This window comes from Mus caroli, chromosome 12 (assembly GCF_900094665.2).
Source record: "Mus caroli chromosome 12, CAROLI_EIJ_v1.1, whole genome shotgun sequence".
NCBI lineage: Eukaryota > Metazoa > Chordata > Mammalia > Rodentia > Muridae > Mus > Mus caroli.
The window spans coordinates 114,032,740-114,053,726 of record NC_034581.1 but is presented as its reverse complement, the minus strand read 5'-3'; the positions used below and the strand labels follow the sequence as shown (position 1 = coordinate 114,053,726).

At 37.0% G+C, this 20,987-nt stretch overlaps 1 protein-coding gene across 1 annotated transcript in view; it reads left to right on the top strand.

Moving 5' to 3' along the window:
• The window catches only part of Itgb8 (integrin subunit beta 8), an 83,905-nt gene that overhangs the window by 21,209 nt on the left and 41,709 nt on the right, over positions 1-20,987 (top strand). The window contains exons 2-3 of the mRNA XM_021179505.2: positions 9,753-9,838; positions 15,816-15,990. Of these exons, the coding sequence (XP_021035164.1) occupies positions 9,753-9,838; positions 15,816-15,990 (261 nt within the window). The remainder of the gene's footprint in view (positions 1-9,752; positions 9,839-15,815; positions 15,991-20,987) is intronic.

The following is a 20,987-nucleotide window of genomic DNA, read 5'->3' as shown; positions in this document are numbered from 1 at the left end:
TTGCTGTTTGTTTTTAAAGTGGGAGAACAGGAAATTCCTACCTGCCAGGAATTGAAAAGGAAAATAGGAAGAAACCCCTGGAACCCACTTGATCTAGTATGTTAAGTTCAAAACATGTAGGGTGGAAAGCTGGTGAATATTTGGCTTTTATAGAAAGGGAGTGTGCCTCATAAACAGGATAGTTGGAATGTATGGAAAAGTTCCAGTTAAAACAAGACACAAAGCACATGACTAACATTGCCTTTCCAAGTTAGACAAATGCAGCCTTAACCAGAATTTACCTCAGAGTGGCCTCTGGAACCTTCTTTGAGTTCTGAGCTGTTGATGGTTTTTAAAGTCTAAGGCTTCAGTAGAAAGCTGTGCTGGGAGATAAGTGGTCTTGACCCCACCTTTCTTCTTAAGTTTGTCTCACTTTCCTAGCAGGTGAGTGTCTGAAGGCAAACTGACATGTCAAATGAACAAGCTACTGCAAAACCAAATTGGATCCTTATGACAACTTGGCCCACCCAAGAATATCATGACCTAGGGATAAATAGAAACAGCAATCATCAGGCAAGCAAATACTCATGTTGTGTGTTCATCTGTTTTATACATCAAATGATATATATCAGGGTGTATGTGGAATGTGATCTAAACATAATTGTCTATCAATTCAATCTCAGCACTTACCTAGGCTTCAATCCGTGCCCCAAGTCAGCCTGTGAGGAAAGAGTCCTTCATCACTGACAGCTGGGGGAGAGAGGCTCCCATATCTTTAAACCACTAATCGCTTTGTTCTTCTCATTGCTCACTCCTGAAACATTCAGGGCTGGTGGTTCTCAACCTTTCTAACGCTGTAACCCTTTAATACAGTTCCTCATGTTGTGGTGACCCCCAAGCATAAAATTATTTTCATTGTTACTTCATAGCTCTAACTGTTGTTGAATGGTGTCTCAGGTCCTAAGACTATCAGAAATCTGTGTTTTTCAATGGTTGTGACTTATAGGTTGAGAACCTTCAGAGGATTTAGGCTGGTCTTGTCCTTTGGTCTCCATGGGGAGTTCCAGTTTATACCAATGATATAACTGTAATTGTAATTAATTATACTAGTGCCCTGTTAAATGTAAAGAGTGCCTGACGATAAAGCATAAATAAATAAAGCACCCAATGGGCCCACTAGTCATAGCCTTTCAAACTAGTTATTATGTATAAAAATGCATTATAATGAAGACTTCTGCTATGATCCTCTCTGATGAGGCCTCTAGGGACCATGAAGGTTACTTGTAGTTATATACTTGTTCTTCTTGAAAACTGGTATTCAAATTTATGCCGTCCTAGCCCAGTGTAACAGACTCATTTTGGATTGTCCCAATCCAACCAAATGGCCAGACCAATAACTAGGACCAATGACTAGAATGTGCAGTGTTATTAAAACATTCCAGAACTTGCCCAAAGTTAAAATGGCCTTTTCCCATTTTGCTTTCTTAATATAACTGCAAGAACTATTTGCTGGCTAGATAATGAGAAGGTTGAGTCTTGTCCTTGAAACACAAGATAACATATACTAAAGGGCCTCTCATCTGGCTTAAAGGAGCAAGTTTTCCCGACATTCATAAGGAAGTTCCACACTGGGCTTATTCCAACGTAAAAAAGGAACACTTTCTGAATGGAATTTTGGCTTTGATCTGGGCAATCAAAGAATAAAAATAGAAGTAGTGGTTTTGCATCTGATGAGAATGAGTAAAAAGCGCTATTTAGTTCTGTATTATCTCATCAAATTGTGAGAATTCTTTTGAAACAAATTTAATTTTCAAAATAAATTGTATTTTCAAAAGACTTTCAAAATAAAAGTTGTATTTTCAAAATAAATAATGTCACTAGGGTATATTTGTTTTCATGAATTTGGAGAGTCATGTGCTTCATGCAGATGTGGATTGAGAAGCAAACATGTTGCCTTTTAAAATAAATGTTTGGTAAATGAAGACCATTTTAAAATGTAAGTATTCAAGAGCTGTTATAAACCCCAGGAATTAAATTTCCAAATTAAGCTTCACATAGAATTCTGTTTATTCATTACACACTGAATAAATGCATTTATTATGAATGACCTGGGTACCAGGGATATAAAGAAAATACATTATAGGCACACAAGAGAGCTCAAAGAGTTAGTACAATTACTACAACCTGAGTTGGATCTCTGGAACCTATGTAAAGGTAGAAGGAGAGAGTCAGCTCTGCAAAGTAGGCTTGTGACATGTACAAAATTATGCTCATCATCAAGGTACAGGCATATATACATATCACATACACATAAAATAATGATAAATAACAATACATTAATTAAATTAACCTTTTAATCAAAAATAAAATAAGTTTAAAGAGGCTAGTCATTTTCTCTAAGGGAAAGCAAACAAAATGTGTGTGTGAGTGGGGTGGGGAAGTCTTTTTAGTGTGGTAGGTTTACTTCATGCAATTGAGAGAAAGTGTCACAATTCTTCTAAAACGATGTACTTGAATATTTTGTCTCTCTCACTAATTTTTTTAAACTCTCAGATAAAAATTTGTTAGTTAATATCTGTGTCAATATTTTAGTGTGTGAGTTTCTAAAAGCAGTGGGTTAATTAAGATCAGGATATGTGTATTCTAGCCTCAGATGCAGTTCTTGAGTGTTACATACAGACAGACTCAGAAAGGAGTGGATCTTTGAATCTCTAGCATTGACTTTTCTGAGACAAGTTCTCTCTGGTCTGAAGATGATGATGGAGATTTTTACGCATGCTAGGAAATAAGCAGGAGAGGCAAAGTAAAGAAAACGCCTTTTTGAGAACCTTTCACAGAAGATGCATTAAGCAACTTTGTGATAACTCTCTGTCATTAGAGTGATTCATACAACCATCATCACCGCAAGAGAAGCTGGGAATTGTGACATTCCAGTTCCTGTCAGTGCTGGTTTAAAAATCTTGGGTATAGTAATTTAAATGGAATCGGCAGGCCAATAGTTTATCGCTATTTGGGGTAGTCCATTGCAGATGTTGGTGGCAGTCCACCTAAACTTCTTTCATCAGATGGTCAGTTGCCTTGCGTTCTGCTTTTGAACTCTGTTGTTTGAATTTGTTCCCTTTCCCAGATTTGCTCTTATTCCAAGGAGCTACATTTCAATGTTAAAGATCATTATACCCCAACTCTACCCTACACTGGCCTACAACTTTTGAGCTTGAAGTTAGGCCTTGCCTCAAGGTGGGACAAAATTGTGATGCCATTTGTGCTCTGGGATCTATTACTGTGCCCTCCCCAACCATATTTCTCAATAAACCAATACTAAGAATCTCTGTATCTCTTCTCATAGTGACCTCGTTACTTCAGTCTCTCTTCATATAGCATTACCATATCATCTTCTCTTCTTCTAAAACTGCTTCAGAATTCCCAATCTGAAAATACTAACCAAGAGGCCAAACATGAGAAGAATGTGACTTTCACTCTCACTGAATTCACAATGATGTGAGATTTTCTACATGTACACATACATGTGTGCACACACATACATAAACATCTACATATGCACACACCAGCAGAAGAAGGAGCCGAGCCTACAAAATTGCTTTCCCGATAGACATACTGATCTTCGTTGCTTTGAATTGAATGCTTATTTACAAGTTTGAAACAGATTAAACAATATACTAAATAAAGGAGTCTGCTAGCTAACACTACTTACTATATTATGTTAGAGAGTAGTAGCTTCTGACTCTATAACTTAGGAGTAAACTACACATATACAAGTAAATTTTTAACTATGTGTAAATAGATATAACAAAGATATATTTTGTCCATAAATATTAATTTAATAGTTAAAGCTTTGATATAGATATATTGTAATTCTTTTATTTGCTTCTTCATTGGTTCCAAGGGTAGAATTGTTTCCTATAGTCTATGCACTAAATAAAACAGTAAATGAAAAATTGTAGCTTGCACTGTTTGAACATTATACCTATGAAGTCCAAGCATGGACCCATTGGAAGAGAAAAAAGTAGACCTGTGCCATTTTCTCATGGCCTTTGTTTTGAGGTGTGGTTTCAGGAACTAACTTGCTCATCTTAGCCTTCATAGTTTCCCTTCTCAGATACTCTTTCAAGAGATGTTTTGCCTCCTCCTGTCTTCCCTGTCCTGTTGCTTTCTGATCCCTACTACTCTTTGACTTTCACTTCTCATGTCCAGTTTTCAAAGAAGTTTCTCCCTTCCTAGTCTTCAGTTTTATAGGGACATTTAGGAAACAGTAGCTCAAACCTTGGAGTAACTAGATGATTCTCATGATTAAGGTATCAATGTTTTTCTTTGCTCCTGTCTATGCATCAAATAGCAGCATACATTGAATCTTTGTATTAAAAAAGCTTCAGTAATTAGGTTCAGAATCTTGAGAGTAACTGTAACAAAACCATGACGCTACTAGATTTCCAGTGTTATTTTCTTGCTGTAAAGACTGTACATTGAAATTTTTATGTAATTTAAATATCTGGTGTTATTTTTTTTACATAGTATAGTAAGTAGTGTTAGCTAGCAGATAATAGGATATATGAGTATAGAGAAGGCCCTGGAGTTACCCTTCAAAATTACACAGACTGTGTGTCTGATTTGACTGTTATCAAAATATAGTGTTGACTTTACTTCCAATTAAGGAAGTAGCTATATATAATTATCCAATTTGACTTGTATGATAATTGAAAAAGGGAAGGAGCAGTGCCTGGAAAATGTACTTTCTTACAAATCATGCTGTCTAACAATAATAGAAGAATCTGGAACAAGTGCTTCTAAATATCAAAGTCTACAATGCCTGTTAATCCTATTTGTTCTGTGAGCCAAAAAAACCAAAAAAAACAAAAAACACCAGATATCATTTAAATTACATAAAAATTTCAATGTACAGCCTTTACAGCAAGAAAATAACACTGGAAATCTTGTTTCTAGCCTTCATTTGGCCTGATCATTTGATTTGCAGAAAGCTCTCAGTCTAAACACCAAAATATCTATTATGCTGTTTGTTTGGGAAGTGTGTTGGGATATGCTTGTTTGATTTTGTTTGGGGTACTTGCCATCATCTGTTTAAGTTTCTTCACTTCTATTGACTAGATAGTCTCAAAATATTTGATTAAGTGATGGCTACTAAACAAAGAAGACTGAGCTGAGCATTATGGACATGTAGTACCTGATCTGTCTGCCCTCTGCAGGTGATGGGTCCTTATTATTCCATATATGGACATTCATAGACATCATTTCATATGTATCACAGTGAAAACATGAATAAAATGAATGTGTTCTCAGAGAGCTTCTGTAATTTGGACCTCTGTTGGGCCCAGCTTTTACTCACAGGAGTAGATTGGCATATTTTTCTTTAATTCCCTTGTTTTTAATAATCATTTTAAACAACTAAGATGAGTGCATTATCTTTTTGTTCACCTATATATCTATATTAGCTACAGTTTACATTTTTGTCTTATGACTCAAGACACTTACATATTAAGTGCAGACAGCAAAGTATATTTACTACAGATATAAACACATACCATTATCCTATATGGGAACCTAGAACTAAACACAAAAACACACCTACATATAAAAACTTAGGACACTGACATAGCTGTCTCTTGTGAGACTATGCCCAGGCCTAGCAAACACTGAAGTGGATGCTCACAGTCAGCTATTGGATGGATCACAGGGCCCCCAATGGAGAAGCTAGAGAAAGTACCCGAGGAGTTGGGGGAATCTGCAACGCTATAGGTGGAACAACAATATGAATTAACCAGTACCCCCTCCCGCCCCCCAGAGCTCGTGTCTCTAGCAGCATATGTAGCAGAAGATGGCCTAGTCAGCCATCAGTGGAAAGAGAGGCCCATTGGTCGTGCAAACTTTATATACCTCAGTACAGGGGAACACCAGGGCCAAGAAGTGGGAGTGGGTGGGGGAATGGGTGGGGGACTTTTGGGATAGCATTGGAAATGTAAATGAAATAAATACCTAATAAAAAAATTAAAAAAACGATATGTACAGGAGCACATATAATTAGTGATGTCAATTATAACATTATTACAAATCCTCTACTGAGTGCTTACTATGCTTGCCTACTTTATTTTAGAGCATCATTGCAGAAATAGGTGGCTATGGGTTAGATACCCACTAGAGGGAGAAAATGAAGTTGTAGGGGTTTTAAGGCACATGTCAGTAAGTGGCAGCTCTGTGAAAATCTGGTGTTTTCCCCAGTAACCATTTAGAAATGCTGCCCCAATATACCTCCTCCTTCTAGTCTCCTAATGTGAAAATTTGCTCACAGATCAAGGTATAACATTATTTAGAAAGATAATAAGTCATTAAATTCTTTACTGGTTTGTGTCACAGAGAAATAACACAGATTTCAGGAGACTAAAATGGCCCAACAGACGTATTTGGGGTTGTATGGCTTTAAATCTTGTCACCATGCACATAAGAGTACTTGTTATGATCAATACAAAACTATCTTTCCTAAGAAAGTTAAGACTAGATTATAAAGAATAGTGTGTATAAAGCAATAGCACTGGACAAAAGGCTGAAAAAGCAGACACTGTAATCATAGATGAGGGAAGAACTCCTCAAGCCCACACTCTAATGAGGTGTCAGGGCAGGACCCTGGGCTGCTAGGAAACTACTTCGTTCTTGTATTAGGAATGAAAAAGCCAAAGAGCCAAACATATCCAGAGGCTGATGACAAATGCCAGAGTCCTAAACAACACTTGTGCATTGAGCTCTCGCTCTTGCTTGCACTCTCTCTCTCCTCTCTCTCTGTCTCTCTCTCTCTCTCTCTCTCTCTCTTTCTTTCTCTCTGTGTGTGTGTGAGAGAGAGAGGACAGAGAGACAGAGAGAGAGACAAAGAGAGAGAGAGAGAGAGAAAGAGACACAGAGAGACAGAGAGAATTACTAACAGTCCGCTCAGTGACAAGAAATGCCATAATTAGTATGTTATTTAAATTTTAGACATATTCCTAACTTGCATATTTTTTAATTAAAGAGCAATCTCATAAAATTCTGTCAAAGCATATCTGGCAAGTATAACCATAGCATTGTACAGAAATAATGTTTGACACTGTTCCTATGGAGTTCAGTTCCCTGCTTTCCCTAGGTCTGCAAAACCATTTCTAGATCCATGTCTGGGCTCAATCTTTGTCTGTAGTTATGTAGACTCTAAGCAATGTCAGCCCTGAGATCTGTGATGCATCTACAGGACCAAGTTCCCTATCCATCTTGACTATCATCTTTCAGGTATATGAGTTGGAGAACAGAGGTTGGTCCTGGAAACTTTTAAAATAAGAGAATACAGAGAAAATTTCTTTAGCTCTTCATGACCACTCAGTTGGGTAGTCTGGCATAGGGGCAAGAAGATGGCTGCTACTTCAAAGTCAGCTTGGGCTATATAGAGTTCTAGGCAAGATAGAAAGGGACAGGAATTTTTGCTTGTAAATTTTCTGTGTTTCGTGTGTACTGTGGAAGGAAGTAGGAGTCTAACAAAGCTCAGACCTGGAGGAACTTAGGTCAGAATTAGACAAACATTAGCAATAATTACCAGAGCCCTAGGCTCTTCTTGTTCTTCCAGGATTCTGCAATCTTAACTGGCAACATAAAATTGAGTCAGACCCATTTGAGTATAGACTGAAATACATGTCACTCCGTGTTCCAGTAAGGTCAAAGTCAGCACCAGTAAAGGTCAAATCACCTCTGAATCTTACTTATTTCTTGTTGCTGTAACAGTATATCTGATATTAAGTAATTTATAAGAAATTTGTTTCTCAGAACTCTAGAGACTGGAAAACCCACCATAAAAGAGCAGACATTCCATGCTTGGTGAGGATCCTCTGCTTTCACGTGACCGAGACTAAGAAGGCAAAAGAGGGTAGCCACAGAGAAGCCTCTGTTAAAAGGGCTACAGATTCAGAGTGGAGGAATCTCAGACACAGTTACACTCTAAAGACCCCCACCTCAGCCACTGGATTAGAGATGCAGAACACTTCCACAAGAGTTTGGAATCGATGTGCCTGATTTCTAGACCCATTTTATTTTTCTTTCTGGAAATAAAACTGAAAGGTCACTCTGTCTTCTGAATATTTTAAGAATTATTTAAGCAGGATTTTTTTTTTCAGACTAAGCCAGATGGATGATTTGGACCAGGGAGTCTCCATATTTAGATGGCTAAGCTGGTAGTGAAGGGAGCCCAAAACAGAAACTATTTTTAGTTCTTGGAATTCTAGACTATATCTAGGAAGATCAGTGAAGAACTCTTGGATACACACACACACACACACACACACACACACACACACATGAGAGGGTGTTAGGGAAGAGTATGCTAGGCTTAATGCAGAGCCTGCCTAGGGAAGTCAGGGGAGGGTGCACATAAACTGACACTCTGCTATAGTTAGTACCTCTCTACTGTAGTTGCCGCCTCCACTCTGCCCACTTCAGCACCTGTGCTATGACACAAGCAAGTCAGAGCTGTTTCACCCTGAATTCCAAATGTTTAGGAAAGTTGAAAGAGAGAAGAAAAGTTGCAACGTGAATTTGATGGACTCTATCCCTGTAAATTCTCACAATCACAAGTCATCATGTTCATAAGAATTCGTACTTCAATGCTGAATGCACTTTTAAGGAGAGAAATACAGATTAAAATATGTGAACCAAGATAGCAAAGAGGGTACTGGATAACACAATATAGAGCAATACTTTAAGAGCCCCACCCCCATCTCTTTCCATTGCTCTAAAGTAGAGAGAACCATCCTCACCACATTCCCATAGCAATTTGATGAAATCTCCTGTTACATAACCTGCATATTCTCTTCCATCTAAACTGTAAGTGACTTGTAGTCTTGATGTCTACACTTCATTCACTGTGTGCCTATGAGTAAAGTGGAGGCAAATGATTTTCAGTGCCTGTAGGCCATCTCAGGTTAAAAGATAAATTATAGGACCACTAAACAGAAGAAAAACTGATACATGCTCATTCTGTATTAGAGTCTATGTGTCTATGTTTACCATAATGATCCTTGTTATAATCAAGAACGGAGTACATGGAGGAATAAAGGCAATTTCCAGATACAAATATCTATTCAGATACAGTCCAGCATAGGAATCAATGTTCTTAATGAGATCCAGTCTAAAACACCACATTGAATTAGCTAAAAGGGCTTACTCAATTGAACTATCCTGTGTCTAAAATACTGATTTATGTCACAGTGTCTAGATCTGTATTATACAAAATAATATTGACACAATCCACTCCTAGTGGAACTACTTTAAATGTCCATCAAGATTACCTCTCAGAAATTTCCCTCACTGTGACTCAGCGTGACTTTACCTGCTAACATGCTCATTCTTACGTGAAAACTGTCAGAAGGAAGAGTACCTGCGTGGCTCAGAGATTATGAACTATGACTTCAATGAACTGAAACTTTAAAGAGTCCCCTTGGAGTGCAGCTGCACAACCTGTAATGAAGCTTAATCCCCAGATACAACAAAGGTCACATTTCCATGCTCCTCCTTTCTCTCAGTCTTAGAAAATTAAATGCTAGCTATCCAGATGCCTATCAATGCAATGAGCAGGTTGATGCTTCCCAAAGAAACTAGACATTATTTGATACTATCTATTTCTAACAAAAGGTGACTCTATTTCACTTTTATAACTGCAATTTGAATTGTGTTCACTTTCCACATTTAAAAAGAAAAAAAAAAAGCCTAATGGTTCATCTTAACTTGAATTTCAGAACACAATAGATGTGGCTCTGCAAATGTGGTCTCCTGTGCCAGGTGCCTCCAGCTGGGTCCGGAATGCGGATGGTGTGTTCAAGAGGTGTGTCTTGTTTTTGTTTGTTTGTTTGCTTGCTTGCTTGTTTTTGCTGCTTGCTACTTTTTAGTTTTTTCTATCCTCAACTTCCTCTCTAGCCTGATTTCATTGCCCCAATATTCTGTATTTTAAGGATGCATCAGGAACAAGAAAGATATTGCTGAGCATCAGGAAAAGTTTATTTGATTTTTCTGTGGGAAAGCAGATTATCTGGCTGAATATGAAATAAATTGTAATATTTTTGTTAGAAAAAGTGTGGTAATTTTGACAGGAGTGTACACCGTTTATGCTTTCCATCTGTTCTATAGCAAAACTTGGCAAACATAATAACGTTGATAGCTCAGTAGACTTTGATAAAAGATTCTTGCTGCAATTTGCAGCATAAAATTATAGCCTGTTTGATTGCTCTTTTAATACTTGCTTATAAAAGAAAATCAGGATTATTTGTTGGTCCATTTTGCTTCTTTTTACATGAAATACCAATAGTTCAGTGATTTCATAAAACTGTATAGCAATTTGTACTTATAGAAAATGTGATGCCTTTATTTTCACACTTAAACCTGTTCATAAAGTATTGCGTATATTTAAATAATCCACTGTTATTATTAAGAGGTTAATGTTTTGCATTCAGTGTAGAAAAACAAATTGCAACAAAATTCTTAGTAAAAATTATAATGTTTTCTTTTTGTCTTGCTTTAACATTGTTTTATAAGGTTTTTGAACTTTTAAATCAGAGTTACCTATCTCTCTCTATATAATATTTCCCCAAGGTGCCATCTGCTACATTGGAGTTTCTTTTAAGGTTATTTGGGTAGTTTGTAGTTACTTATGCAACTTCTGGGCATTGCAACCAATGGGCTTTCAGAGACTTGTGCCTGACATGGATATGAATCTCTAGTTTTACTTCCTCTAATTTATCTCAACAACTAAACTCCCATCATCTTGTCACCCTCCGTTTTCTTCCTCCTCATGAATGTAGCAGGAAGACAAAGACTACTGAGAAGTAGCAGGGATGATGAATATCACTCTCACCTGTGAACAAGTCGGGGACTACAGTGTAAGGGATTCACATACAATAGCCATACCTAAAAGCTACCTTTTCTGCTGACAGTCTCATGGTTTCCTGGGTTCTCTGAGCTTTATCATAGGAAAAATCAGACGTCATTAAATAACAGGGAAGTACTTTGTCACCACCCATCAAGTCAGACAATGTCATTAGGAGGAAGATTCCAGAGTTTCTTAGTCCAAGATCATCAGTTCGGTGATCTAAAGACGAGACAGCATTCTTGCTATTTTCTGAGCATCCCTTTCTTTCCTCACTCATCTCTACAGCCTTGAATATGGAGTTGCCTTGTAGGGTTCTCTGGGTCAGGGATGTGACCTGGTTTTCCTGACCCTAAGCCAATACTCCACTCATCACTTTAAGGAGAGCCTTGCTTTTTGTGCCAAGCCAACTTCAGCTGCTGAGTGCTTTAGTGGGAGTCGTCGGGGTGAGCTTTCAGAAATATGTTTCAAAGCGTAGTTGTCAGCCAAGTGTGACATTGGGTTCCAGAGAGACCACTCCTCCTCACAGCTGTGATTGGTACAAAGGGGGAGAAAAATGGCAGCTCTGAAAATACCCATCTGTCTGCCCACAGAAGCAGAAACTTGGGGGTGTGCCAAGGGATGGTAATTCAGAAGGAAGAAGGCCAGTGCAGAGGGTGTGCTGAGAAACAGAGGGAACCTGTGTCAACTGTTGGGCCTGCAAACAGGGACCTTGATGAAAACATTGAACATTTGCAAGGTTATTCTTGTCTATACACTATAGTGTAATGTAATTCATATTTAGAAAGATCAGACTCCAAAAAAAAGAAGAAAGATGAGACTCTAAAGAGACACCAAGTTTAATTTAAGCCCTAGTTCCAATGGTTTCTAACTGTAAACTATGTAAACAACTACCCCTTTAAATCACTTTTTTTCCTATCTCTAAAATGGAAATACTGATTGTGCCTACTCCACACTTTAACCAATATTTAATGAGGTAATATATGACATAGGACATTGGACATTGCTTGAGATATAGGACTTGTGACTATATATACATTACTTACATTTAGGAAACTGAGCTGACTGTGCCAATAATTCCACCAGGAGCTGGAGAGAGATGGCTCAGTGGGGGGAAAGTGTTTGCTGTACAGGAGGATCTCAGTTAGGACCCCCATCACCTACATGAAATCCAGGTGGAGTGGCACACATCTGTAACCACAGCACTGGGAGGTGCAAAACAGACATATGGGTCTTGCTGGCAAGACCATCTAGTTGAAATGGCAAGCTCCAGATTAAAAAAATAACTAAGTAAAAAACTGTATTTCAAAAAAAAAAAAAAAAACTAAGGTGGAGAAGTAATGGGAGAAGACATGTAAACATCAACCTCCAACCTCCACACACCCCTGCATGCACAAGCAGTCTGATACTGTCAAGAAGTAAAATCACCCATCATATAGACACAGATGTGGCTGGTGGCCATGATTTCTCAGCCAGAAAAGTTGGAGGGAAAGAAAGAAGAGGTTATTCCTGATCATGCTGATAATGGATGAAAAGTGCCTTAATCAAAATAACGCATCCTATAAGGCTCATTTCATGAAATACCAAGAAGGGGTGGTGGAAAAGATGGAGGAGCTGGAAGGCAAGGGGGGAAGGCTGAGAAATTCTGTCTACTAAGAACAACTCAGCATTGCACTTTGAAATTCACAGCAGCTGTAGCTACCTGCACCTGACCTGAATAAGACTGGTCTTGTGAACAATGGGTTATGGATGAGCTGTCCTCTCCCTGCCAAAAAATTAGCAACTGAAATATCCCGGAGAGGTGTAGTCATTGTCTTTAGTTGTGTGCTGAATGGTGAGCCCACCAGGCTGAAGTAGATAATTCCAAACTCATAAACACAAACACAGCCCTGGGTCATAAAACAAAACAGATAGACTTGAATGTGGGAAAATATTTGTAGAGAGGAGAAGGCATTACTGGTGGAGGGAGATAAAAGGGGGAATATATACATGTATGAAATTGTCAAAAATTAATAAAAATTCTGTCTCAAAAGTCACTATGGATGTAGACAGTATACACTCAATTTGCTTCCATTTTCATGTGACATTTTAATCTGTTAATCCATAATCTCTATTTTCCCTTCTTTCCATGCTCCAGAAAACCATTAGAAAACATTTGAGATAGAAAGTACCTTGCTAATATAATCTAGTTAACATCTGTATTTCTTGTTAACTAACATCCATAAGAGGAGACACTGTTTTGAGCTATTCTCTTTCCATCTTGGCTGAGACAGCCAGTGTTAGAACACGCCTGACTTGAAACCACAGTCATCACAGAATAAGACCCTCCATTTCCAAGCAGATTGCTGGCTTTGGAAGCTCAAAACACTCAGTAGGGGAGAAATACATTTTGTTTATATATACAGAGTGTTATGCTATTTCACAGAAGAGGCAACTGGTGAAGGCTAAAAAGCTGTAGGAACTTCAGCCTGGGCCTCTCCTTCTCATCAGATTCTAGCTACAGAAACTTGGAGTCTGAGTTCCCCAGTATTTTTCTCAAAGAAAAAGTAAAACATAAGGGCTAGAAGAAATTAAAATGACATAAACTGCCAAGAAATTAAAAGGGTGTGGTTTCAAATTGCTTTTCTTTCAAATGGAAAGTAAGCCGCAATGGCAAGAGCCTTTTCTTTCCTTTTCAAACGTAATTGGTCTGTTGGAAATACTTTTCTGATTTAGTGCTTATAGTGGGGGTTAAAACCACCATTCTGATTCAGACATTGCAAAACAATTGAGAAGATTTTGCTATTTTAGCAAAACTATTTGACATTTAAAGGTCACATGGCATATAACTTGATGTATAGTTACAGGAAATTAGCCACCTCTTCATCGTCTGTATTTTGTACACCAGAGTTCAGACACTCTAGCAGGCTGGAAAGGAAGATTAGAACTGCTTATATTTTATTTCCTTTGCATGATATGACATCATGGGGACTTTACATCAGGAAAATGATTGTAGCCCTTTTGTGACATGACATGTAAGTTGGAAATGCAACAAGTACCACACTTGATCTTAGCTAAAAGGCCAAGAAGCAATTGCAACAAGTACCAAACCTTGTGTACCCTCAGTGTCCAAATGCTGAGAGAAACAGAGTCCTCCACTTAACTTGAAGTGTACTAGAGGAACTGTGACACATGCTGTACCAGTTACTGCCTACTTCTCTGAGGAACTCCAAGCAGTTTACAAAACTGTATCTGGTTGATAGCTGTGGGTGTTACCAGTTGATATGATGCATTTAGATATAAGTAAAGGTTACAACTGTTTTAAGCTTCTGCTTAAAATCTAGGTGAAGGTTAACTGTAAGCCACATTTAAATGTGCCTGTGTCCGCAATACCACTTACCAAACACTTGGAAAGTTTAATTAGAAAGAAGGGCAGATTGCCCTTTCCATTTTTACTGCTTTTGGATCACCAGTGAAAGACATACACTAATTATCAGCCAATAATGTGAAGGCCAAACAGTAAACCGTTAGCACTTGGAGCCATACACAGTCTCTGCAGCACATTCTTCTACCATCTTCTAAAAATGGGGCATTATGACACACAAACCATGAAAACAGATAAATGGTTGCATTTGTCCCACTTACTTTAATTTACTAAGCCATACTCTAAATTGAGAAAAGAAAAAAAAATTTTAATGTTTTCTATTGCCCTGGTTCTGGGGATATCACTCTTTATAATTAATGACATCACCTTTGGCTTGTCATTTAAAGTTCATACTTCACTTTCTCCATAAACCCTATGATATTCTCTTGCCCCTAGGCTTTATTCCCATATAAAATATAATACGTATATTTTCCTGCTTAGTGACTGAATTCATCCATGATCTGTTGACTTCAGTAGTGAAGACTCTAGCTGCCTTGCTTTGTATCCTTAACACTTAGAAAAATCATTATCGTGTAGTGTCTGCTCAATAACTCTTGCTGAATGATTAATTAACTAGAGATCAAATTCCTTGAATCATATAACTGAAAGGTGAAATTATTAAATGCTGGGCCAAAATAGCTCTGCAAGGAAGATTACTGGGCAAATACTCAGATCACATGTAACTGCCTCAAATAAATAATTTAGATCAATATTATCAATAGTAAAATAGTTCCATACTTTTCAGTACAAAACCTGAATGGTCACATGAAAATAATAGAAATATCACTTTTTTAATCTCAGCCAGAACAAATTAACTTTTAATCAAATTTCATTAATCCTAAGCTAGCCACCATTTTATGCTGAATGATCATGACAAATTTAGCTTTAGATGAAAAATCAGGAAAGCCTGAATTGAAATCATCTATTGCTATGTCATCACAGGCATCTTTCTTGGTTTGTCTAGTTATTTATGGGCTGCTTTGTATATAACAAACTGCAGAAATTGATAGTTTAAGAAGCTAGAATTCCAATTCCTTCTTAGATGAGTTGTCAGCACAGTTATTCATGTGATTTTGAAGGAGTTGTTCTCATCTCCCAAGCACAACAGTATACAGTAGACATGCCAGCTGGGTTCCTTGAAACATACGGCACACATGTGGAAACAATAAATTGTCCACTTTGACTAATTCTTTTCTTAAGTCTGTCTTTCCAAAGTCAGATGTTTAAAAAGAATGAAGCTGGTGTAATTTTACAGGGCTCAGTCAACATCAATTAAAGTGCTTGATGAAACTCACCTCCTTATTAACTTGTTTTCCTAGTTTTAAATGAACTGTAGAAGTGAAACTTTTATTCCCGACAACGTAGGTCATAGTTTTATTAGAAGCATACAGCTAATTTATGTGATAACTTAATTTGTTCTACATGGGAAATGTCTCCTTTGTAAGATTTACATTGTAAGGTTTCTTAAGTTGTCACAGAGGTGATTTGCCAAAAAACATCAGTGATTTTCTTTTTTTTTTCTTTTTTTTTAAACAGGATTTTGTTTCAGGTGGATCAGGAAGTGAACGTTGTGATACTGTTTCCAGTTTGATAAGCAAAGGCTGTCCAGTTGATTCAATAGAATACCTGTCTGTGCATGTAGTAACATCAAGTGAGAATGAAATCAATACCCAGGTGACACCAGGAGAAGTCTCAATCCAACTTCATCCAGGTTTGGCAATTTTCAAAGAAATCTGTGATGATCCTTAATTTGCAATGACAGCTCCTAGTAACTTGCTCACAGTTAATATGATACAACCAACAGCAGAGTAGCTGAAGTCTACTGAGCTCAGATCTTGTCCCTGTCATGTTTGTAGCTAAACTGTATGATCTGGGACACATTAGAAACCTTATCTCAACCTATTGTAACTCTGTGTTCTGATCTTATGGTCCAGTCACACTGTGCTGTAATTATGCTCTGAATCCAATGAAGCTCTGGAGAAAGGGAAGTTTTTCTTACATTTAGTTATTTAGTTGGTAGAGGGCAAAGAGGCACACACATGCCACAGTGCACCTAGAAGTCAGAGAATAAGTTGCAGGAGTTCTCTCCTTTAGCCATGTATGTATGATAAATGCATGGCCATTGTCAAGCCTGGTAGCTCCAAGCCTGTCATAGCTGCTAAGACAAGAAAGAGAACACACTTTTTTAATACTCCTTCTCCATTTCTCAGAGTGCAGGAATAGAGCAAATTCTCCATAAATACTTACATGATGCACTGATTCATTAGTTATTGGAAAAAACAAATTAAGTACTGAGAGCCTTTGCTATGAACTTTTAAACAAAACTATCATTTATTATTATCATAATTACCTTAGACAGCTCTGTGATGGCATTTGAGATTAGTATATACTTTTCCTCATGCATTTCTCTGATATCTCTCCTTCTGTCACAGTAGGTCCCTCAGTCTGACATATGTTTGTAGATCTAGAAAACAACCATTGCCCCAGGTACATGAATTCCAATACATGAATTGTATACAAGATGTTAAAGAACACAGGCATAAACCACAGAGCTAGAAGACTGGTTTAAAGTAATATTAAGTTGTTTTTAATGCTTCATTAGTTCAGTGTGGGTGGTCTGTTCTCATTTTTGTTTTTAATAAATTTAATTAAACTAAAAATTATTTCACAATCCATATCTTTATTCATAGCTCAATAAAATTGGCTCACAAAATGTAATCAAAGTTCTAATCATAAACTAAGAGTAACAATGACACAATATATTCAAATAAATAAGGTATAACTTGAATTGTTATTTTGAAAAAGAAATGAATAAAAATGAACTGAGCATACAAACAAAAGGACAGTAAAACAAGCAATCATACCCAGACCAATCTGCCCTTAGCATTCCAGTAATCATGCATAGGTTTTGCCTGCACACACAATCTTCTGCAATTATAATTGTCCATCCACTTCTAATGACTTTTTTTCTCTACTTGGTTTTACAACAGGGCCATGATCTCAGGTTTTTCTAATCTCTCCTAGATTACTTCTAAAAGTCCCAGTTTCTTACCAGTCTCCATATCTTTATATCTTTTTTTATTAGATATTTTCTTCATTTACATTTCAAATGCTATCCCAAAAGTCCCCTATACCCTCCCCCACCCTGTTCCCCTAACCACTCACTCCCACTTCTTGGCCCTGGCATACCCCTGTACTGGGGCATATAAAGTTTGCTAGACCAAGGGGTCTCTCTTCCCAACAATGGCTGACTAGGCCATCTTCTGCTACATATGCAGCTAGAGACATGAGCTCTGGGGGTACTGATTAATTCATATTGTTGTTCCTCCTATAGGGCTGCAGACCCCTTTAGCTCTTGGGTACTTTCTCTAGCTCCTCCATTGGGGACCCTGTGTTCCATCCTATAGATGACTGTGAGCATCCACTTCTGTATTTTCCAGGCACTGGCAAAGCCTCACAGGAGGCTATATCAGGGTCCTTTCAGCAAAATCTTGCTGGCATATGCAATAGTCTCCATATCTTGACAGCATTTTCCACCTTTATCTGTAAAGTCTTCATGGGGTGGGGTTTTTTTTTTGTTTGTTTGCTTGTTTGTTCTTTCTGTGTTAACCCTGAATGGTAACATATATGGCTCTCCATTATAATTTGGCTTTCTAGTTCTGGTGTGTCCAGCGTTACTCCCCAAGCACACCTACATTTGAAGGAATGATGTTACCATGGTCTTTACCCCGAGTCTTTCTTCAAATCCCTCAGATCACTGTGTCATCTCTCTTCACTTGACTTAACAAGTTGTTCATTAGAGGATGAGAGCTGAAAACCATTTCCTTCAATATCTTCAGAGGAAATAGGGGGAAATTATATATCAGAACAACTGAGCTTAAAAATTTGACACTTTAGTATGTTTAGCTGCCACCGCACAATGTCTTATATTTGGTGACACAAATGATAGAATTATCTTTTCTCACAGTTCCAGAAAAGCTACAATGTCTAAAGCCAGGGAAGTTCAAGAACAAGATGTAGGCATATTTAGTGCCCAGTGATGGTTCTTCACCAGGCTAACAGATTTTCCTAATAACTCCTCACATGGCAGAATTGACTGGGAAAGTCATAGAAAGGGGGACAATGTAGAATTAAGTTCTCCAGTATCTCAGAGGATTATTAATCCCATTATTAATTACAGTACAACCCTCATGATCTCATCTAAACCTAATCACTTCCCAAGGCACATCTCCAAATACTATTCAGCTTATAACACTGATATATAAGCTATTAAAGTTCATAAAATATATTAAGAAATTAATCATGAGAACCCCATTACAGAAACTAAGAATTATTTCATAATCCATATCTTTGAGCACAGTGAATTAAAATTGACTCAAAAGATAAAATCAAAGTTCTAATCATAAACTAAGAGTAACAGTGACAAAATACATTCAAATAGAAAAGATATAACTTGAATTGTTCTAAAAAATGGAAATGTTTGCTTTTATTTTGCAAAAGAAATGAATACAAGCGAACTAAGCATCCAAACAAATGACACCAAAACAAGCAATCATAAAATAAAATTAAATAATTTAAATTTAAAATAATAAGTTAAATATAGCATTAAAATAAAATGTAAGTAGATATATAAGCCCAGTAAGAATAATATATTGTTAGTAAATCTAATTAACAAATAAAGATAAAAGTAAATTAAATTTTTTATTAAATGAGAAATAGTATACAAGTATTTTTGGTATAAACAGTTACATGGTAAGAAGTGCTTTGTGTTCATTCAGACTTTCAAGGAACAATTATACCCGTGTCATGCAAACTCCTATACAGATTTGCAGTAGGCCTACAAGATACTTAGTTGTTGTGAGTCTACCTTCACTGTAGCAAATCAGAGAAGACTGCATTTGAGACTAAGAGCTACTGTGTCCTGACAAACAAAAGAATATACATATTTGAACAAGAAGATGTTATTGTGGCAATTATAAGTCTCCAAAAACACTGTTACATTATATTTAGTAATGAGGGTGAGATTATTCCAATCAAGTTCAAATGCAGTTTCTCTAACAGACCAGCTTATTTCCTTAGAATATGTTGCTAAAAGTGGATTTGCTAGGTGAGTTAGCTTTGTCACTGTGACAAAATACTTCAGAGAAATAACTTACAGATTTGTTTTGTCTTATGATATCAGCATTTCCATCCATGATCATTCGGCTTCACTGTTTTGGGGCCTATGAGACTGTTTATTATGGCATGCAGATGAGACATAAACATGCACCATTTCATGTTGGTTAAGGGCAAAGAGAAAGAGACAGGGGTCCAAATATACTTCCAAAGGCATGTCTCCAGTGACTAACTTTATTCAGCTAGGCTTCACCTCCAACAGCACTGGAGAATGAATCAGACATTTAACATATTGGGCCCTTGCAAACATTCAAGTTTCAAATTGTAACATTGTGTTAAGGGGAGAAAATTTGTTTAGATTTGTAATGTACATTTATTCCCATAAAATTCATAAGAAAAAAATGAGATTCACTTAGATTTATGTGAGCCAAGCTTTCTTTCTTATTTAATGTCTTCAATTTTTAATCAAAAATTGTATTACATTTATTTAGTGTGTGTGTCTGTGTGTCTGTGTGTAGGCAAAAATGCTATAGCTCATAAGGGGAGGTCAAGGGACAATTTGTGGGAGTCAGTCCTTTCCATAATATGAGTCCCAGGGATAAAACTTGGGTCATCAGCAGTAGGCACCTTTACAGATTAAGCCATTTTGCAGGCCCAGTCTTCAATGTTCTCAGTGTAATAGTCCGTGAGCTATCTGCTCTCAGCCTCCCCATGCCAGTACTAGGATGCTTGAACATCTTTGATAAGCTGACATTTCTAACCATCTTTTCTTTAAGTTTTTGGTGTGATTTTCTTGTCCATACTAATATGCCAATCACCCTATTTTATAATTAAACACTAATTTCCAGCAGGTTATCCTGGTTTATATATTATTTATCTCTAAGAAATGTGACTATATCCTTCATATGTCCTGTTCTTCAGAAAATATTTGCAATGTAGTATGTATAATTTGCATGTTTCTGCTTATGGGTTCATGTAATTTATATACATCAATAATTATAACTTTTCCCCTTTTGGATCTATATTGTTTTAGGTATTCTCAGATTATAGGAAGATAAAAAGGCTTCAGAGATGAAAAGCAAGCCCTATTCTTAAGTTTACTTAGAATCCAATAGAAATAATGGCAATAATCAATAATATATGTGTTTTTACTGTGTGCCAAATACAGAGCTAATCTTATAGTGTAAAACTATCTTATAGTAGCTTTTAAAAATTGAAAGACAATAAAGATGGTATGTCTGGAACCTCATAATTATATAGAAAACATTAAAATGAGAGTATGATCCAGTTGCCAGGGAAACAAGAGAAGGAAGCTCAGCCTGATCCAAGGAGAAGTAGCTTACTGAACAGTGTCTTAAAGCCGTAATTACATGAAGGAAAGGGAGGTTAGCTTACCACAGCCAAAATGAACATAAAGCAGACATGGAAGCATGTGTTTGCAGAGTATTTCTGGGAACTTACAAGCAGTTTTATTTTGTTAGACTTAAGATGAAGGTAGAGGTGCTTCAATCTGCCATAATTAGTTACTTGAGCTCCTGAGGCAGGCAGGTACATATAAAACTTTGAGCTTTAACCAAAAAAAAAAAAAAACAA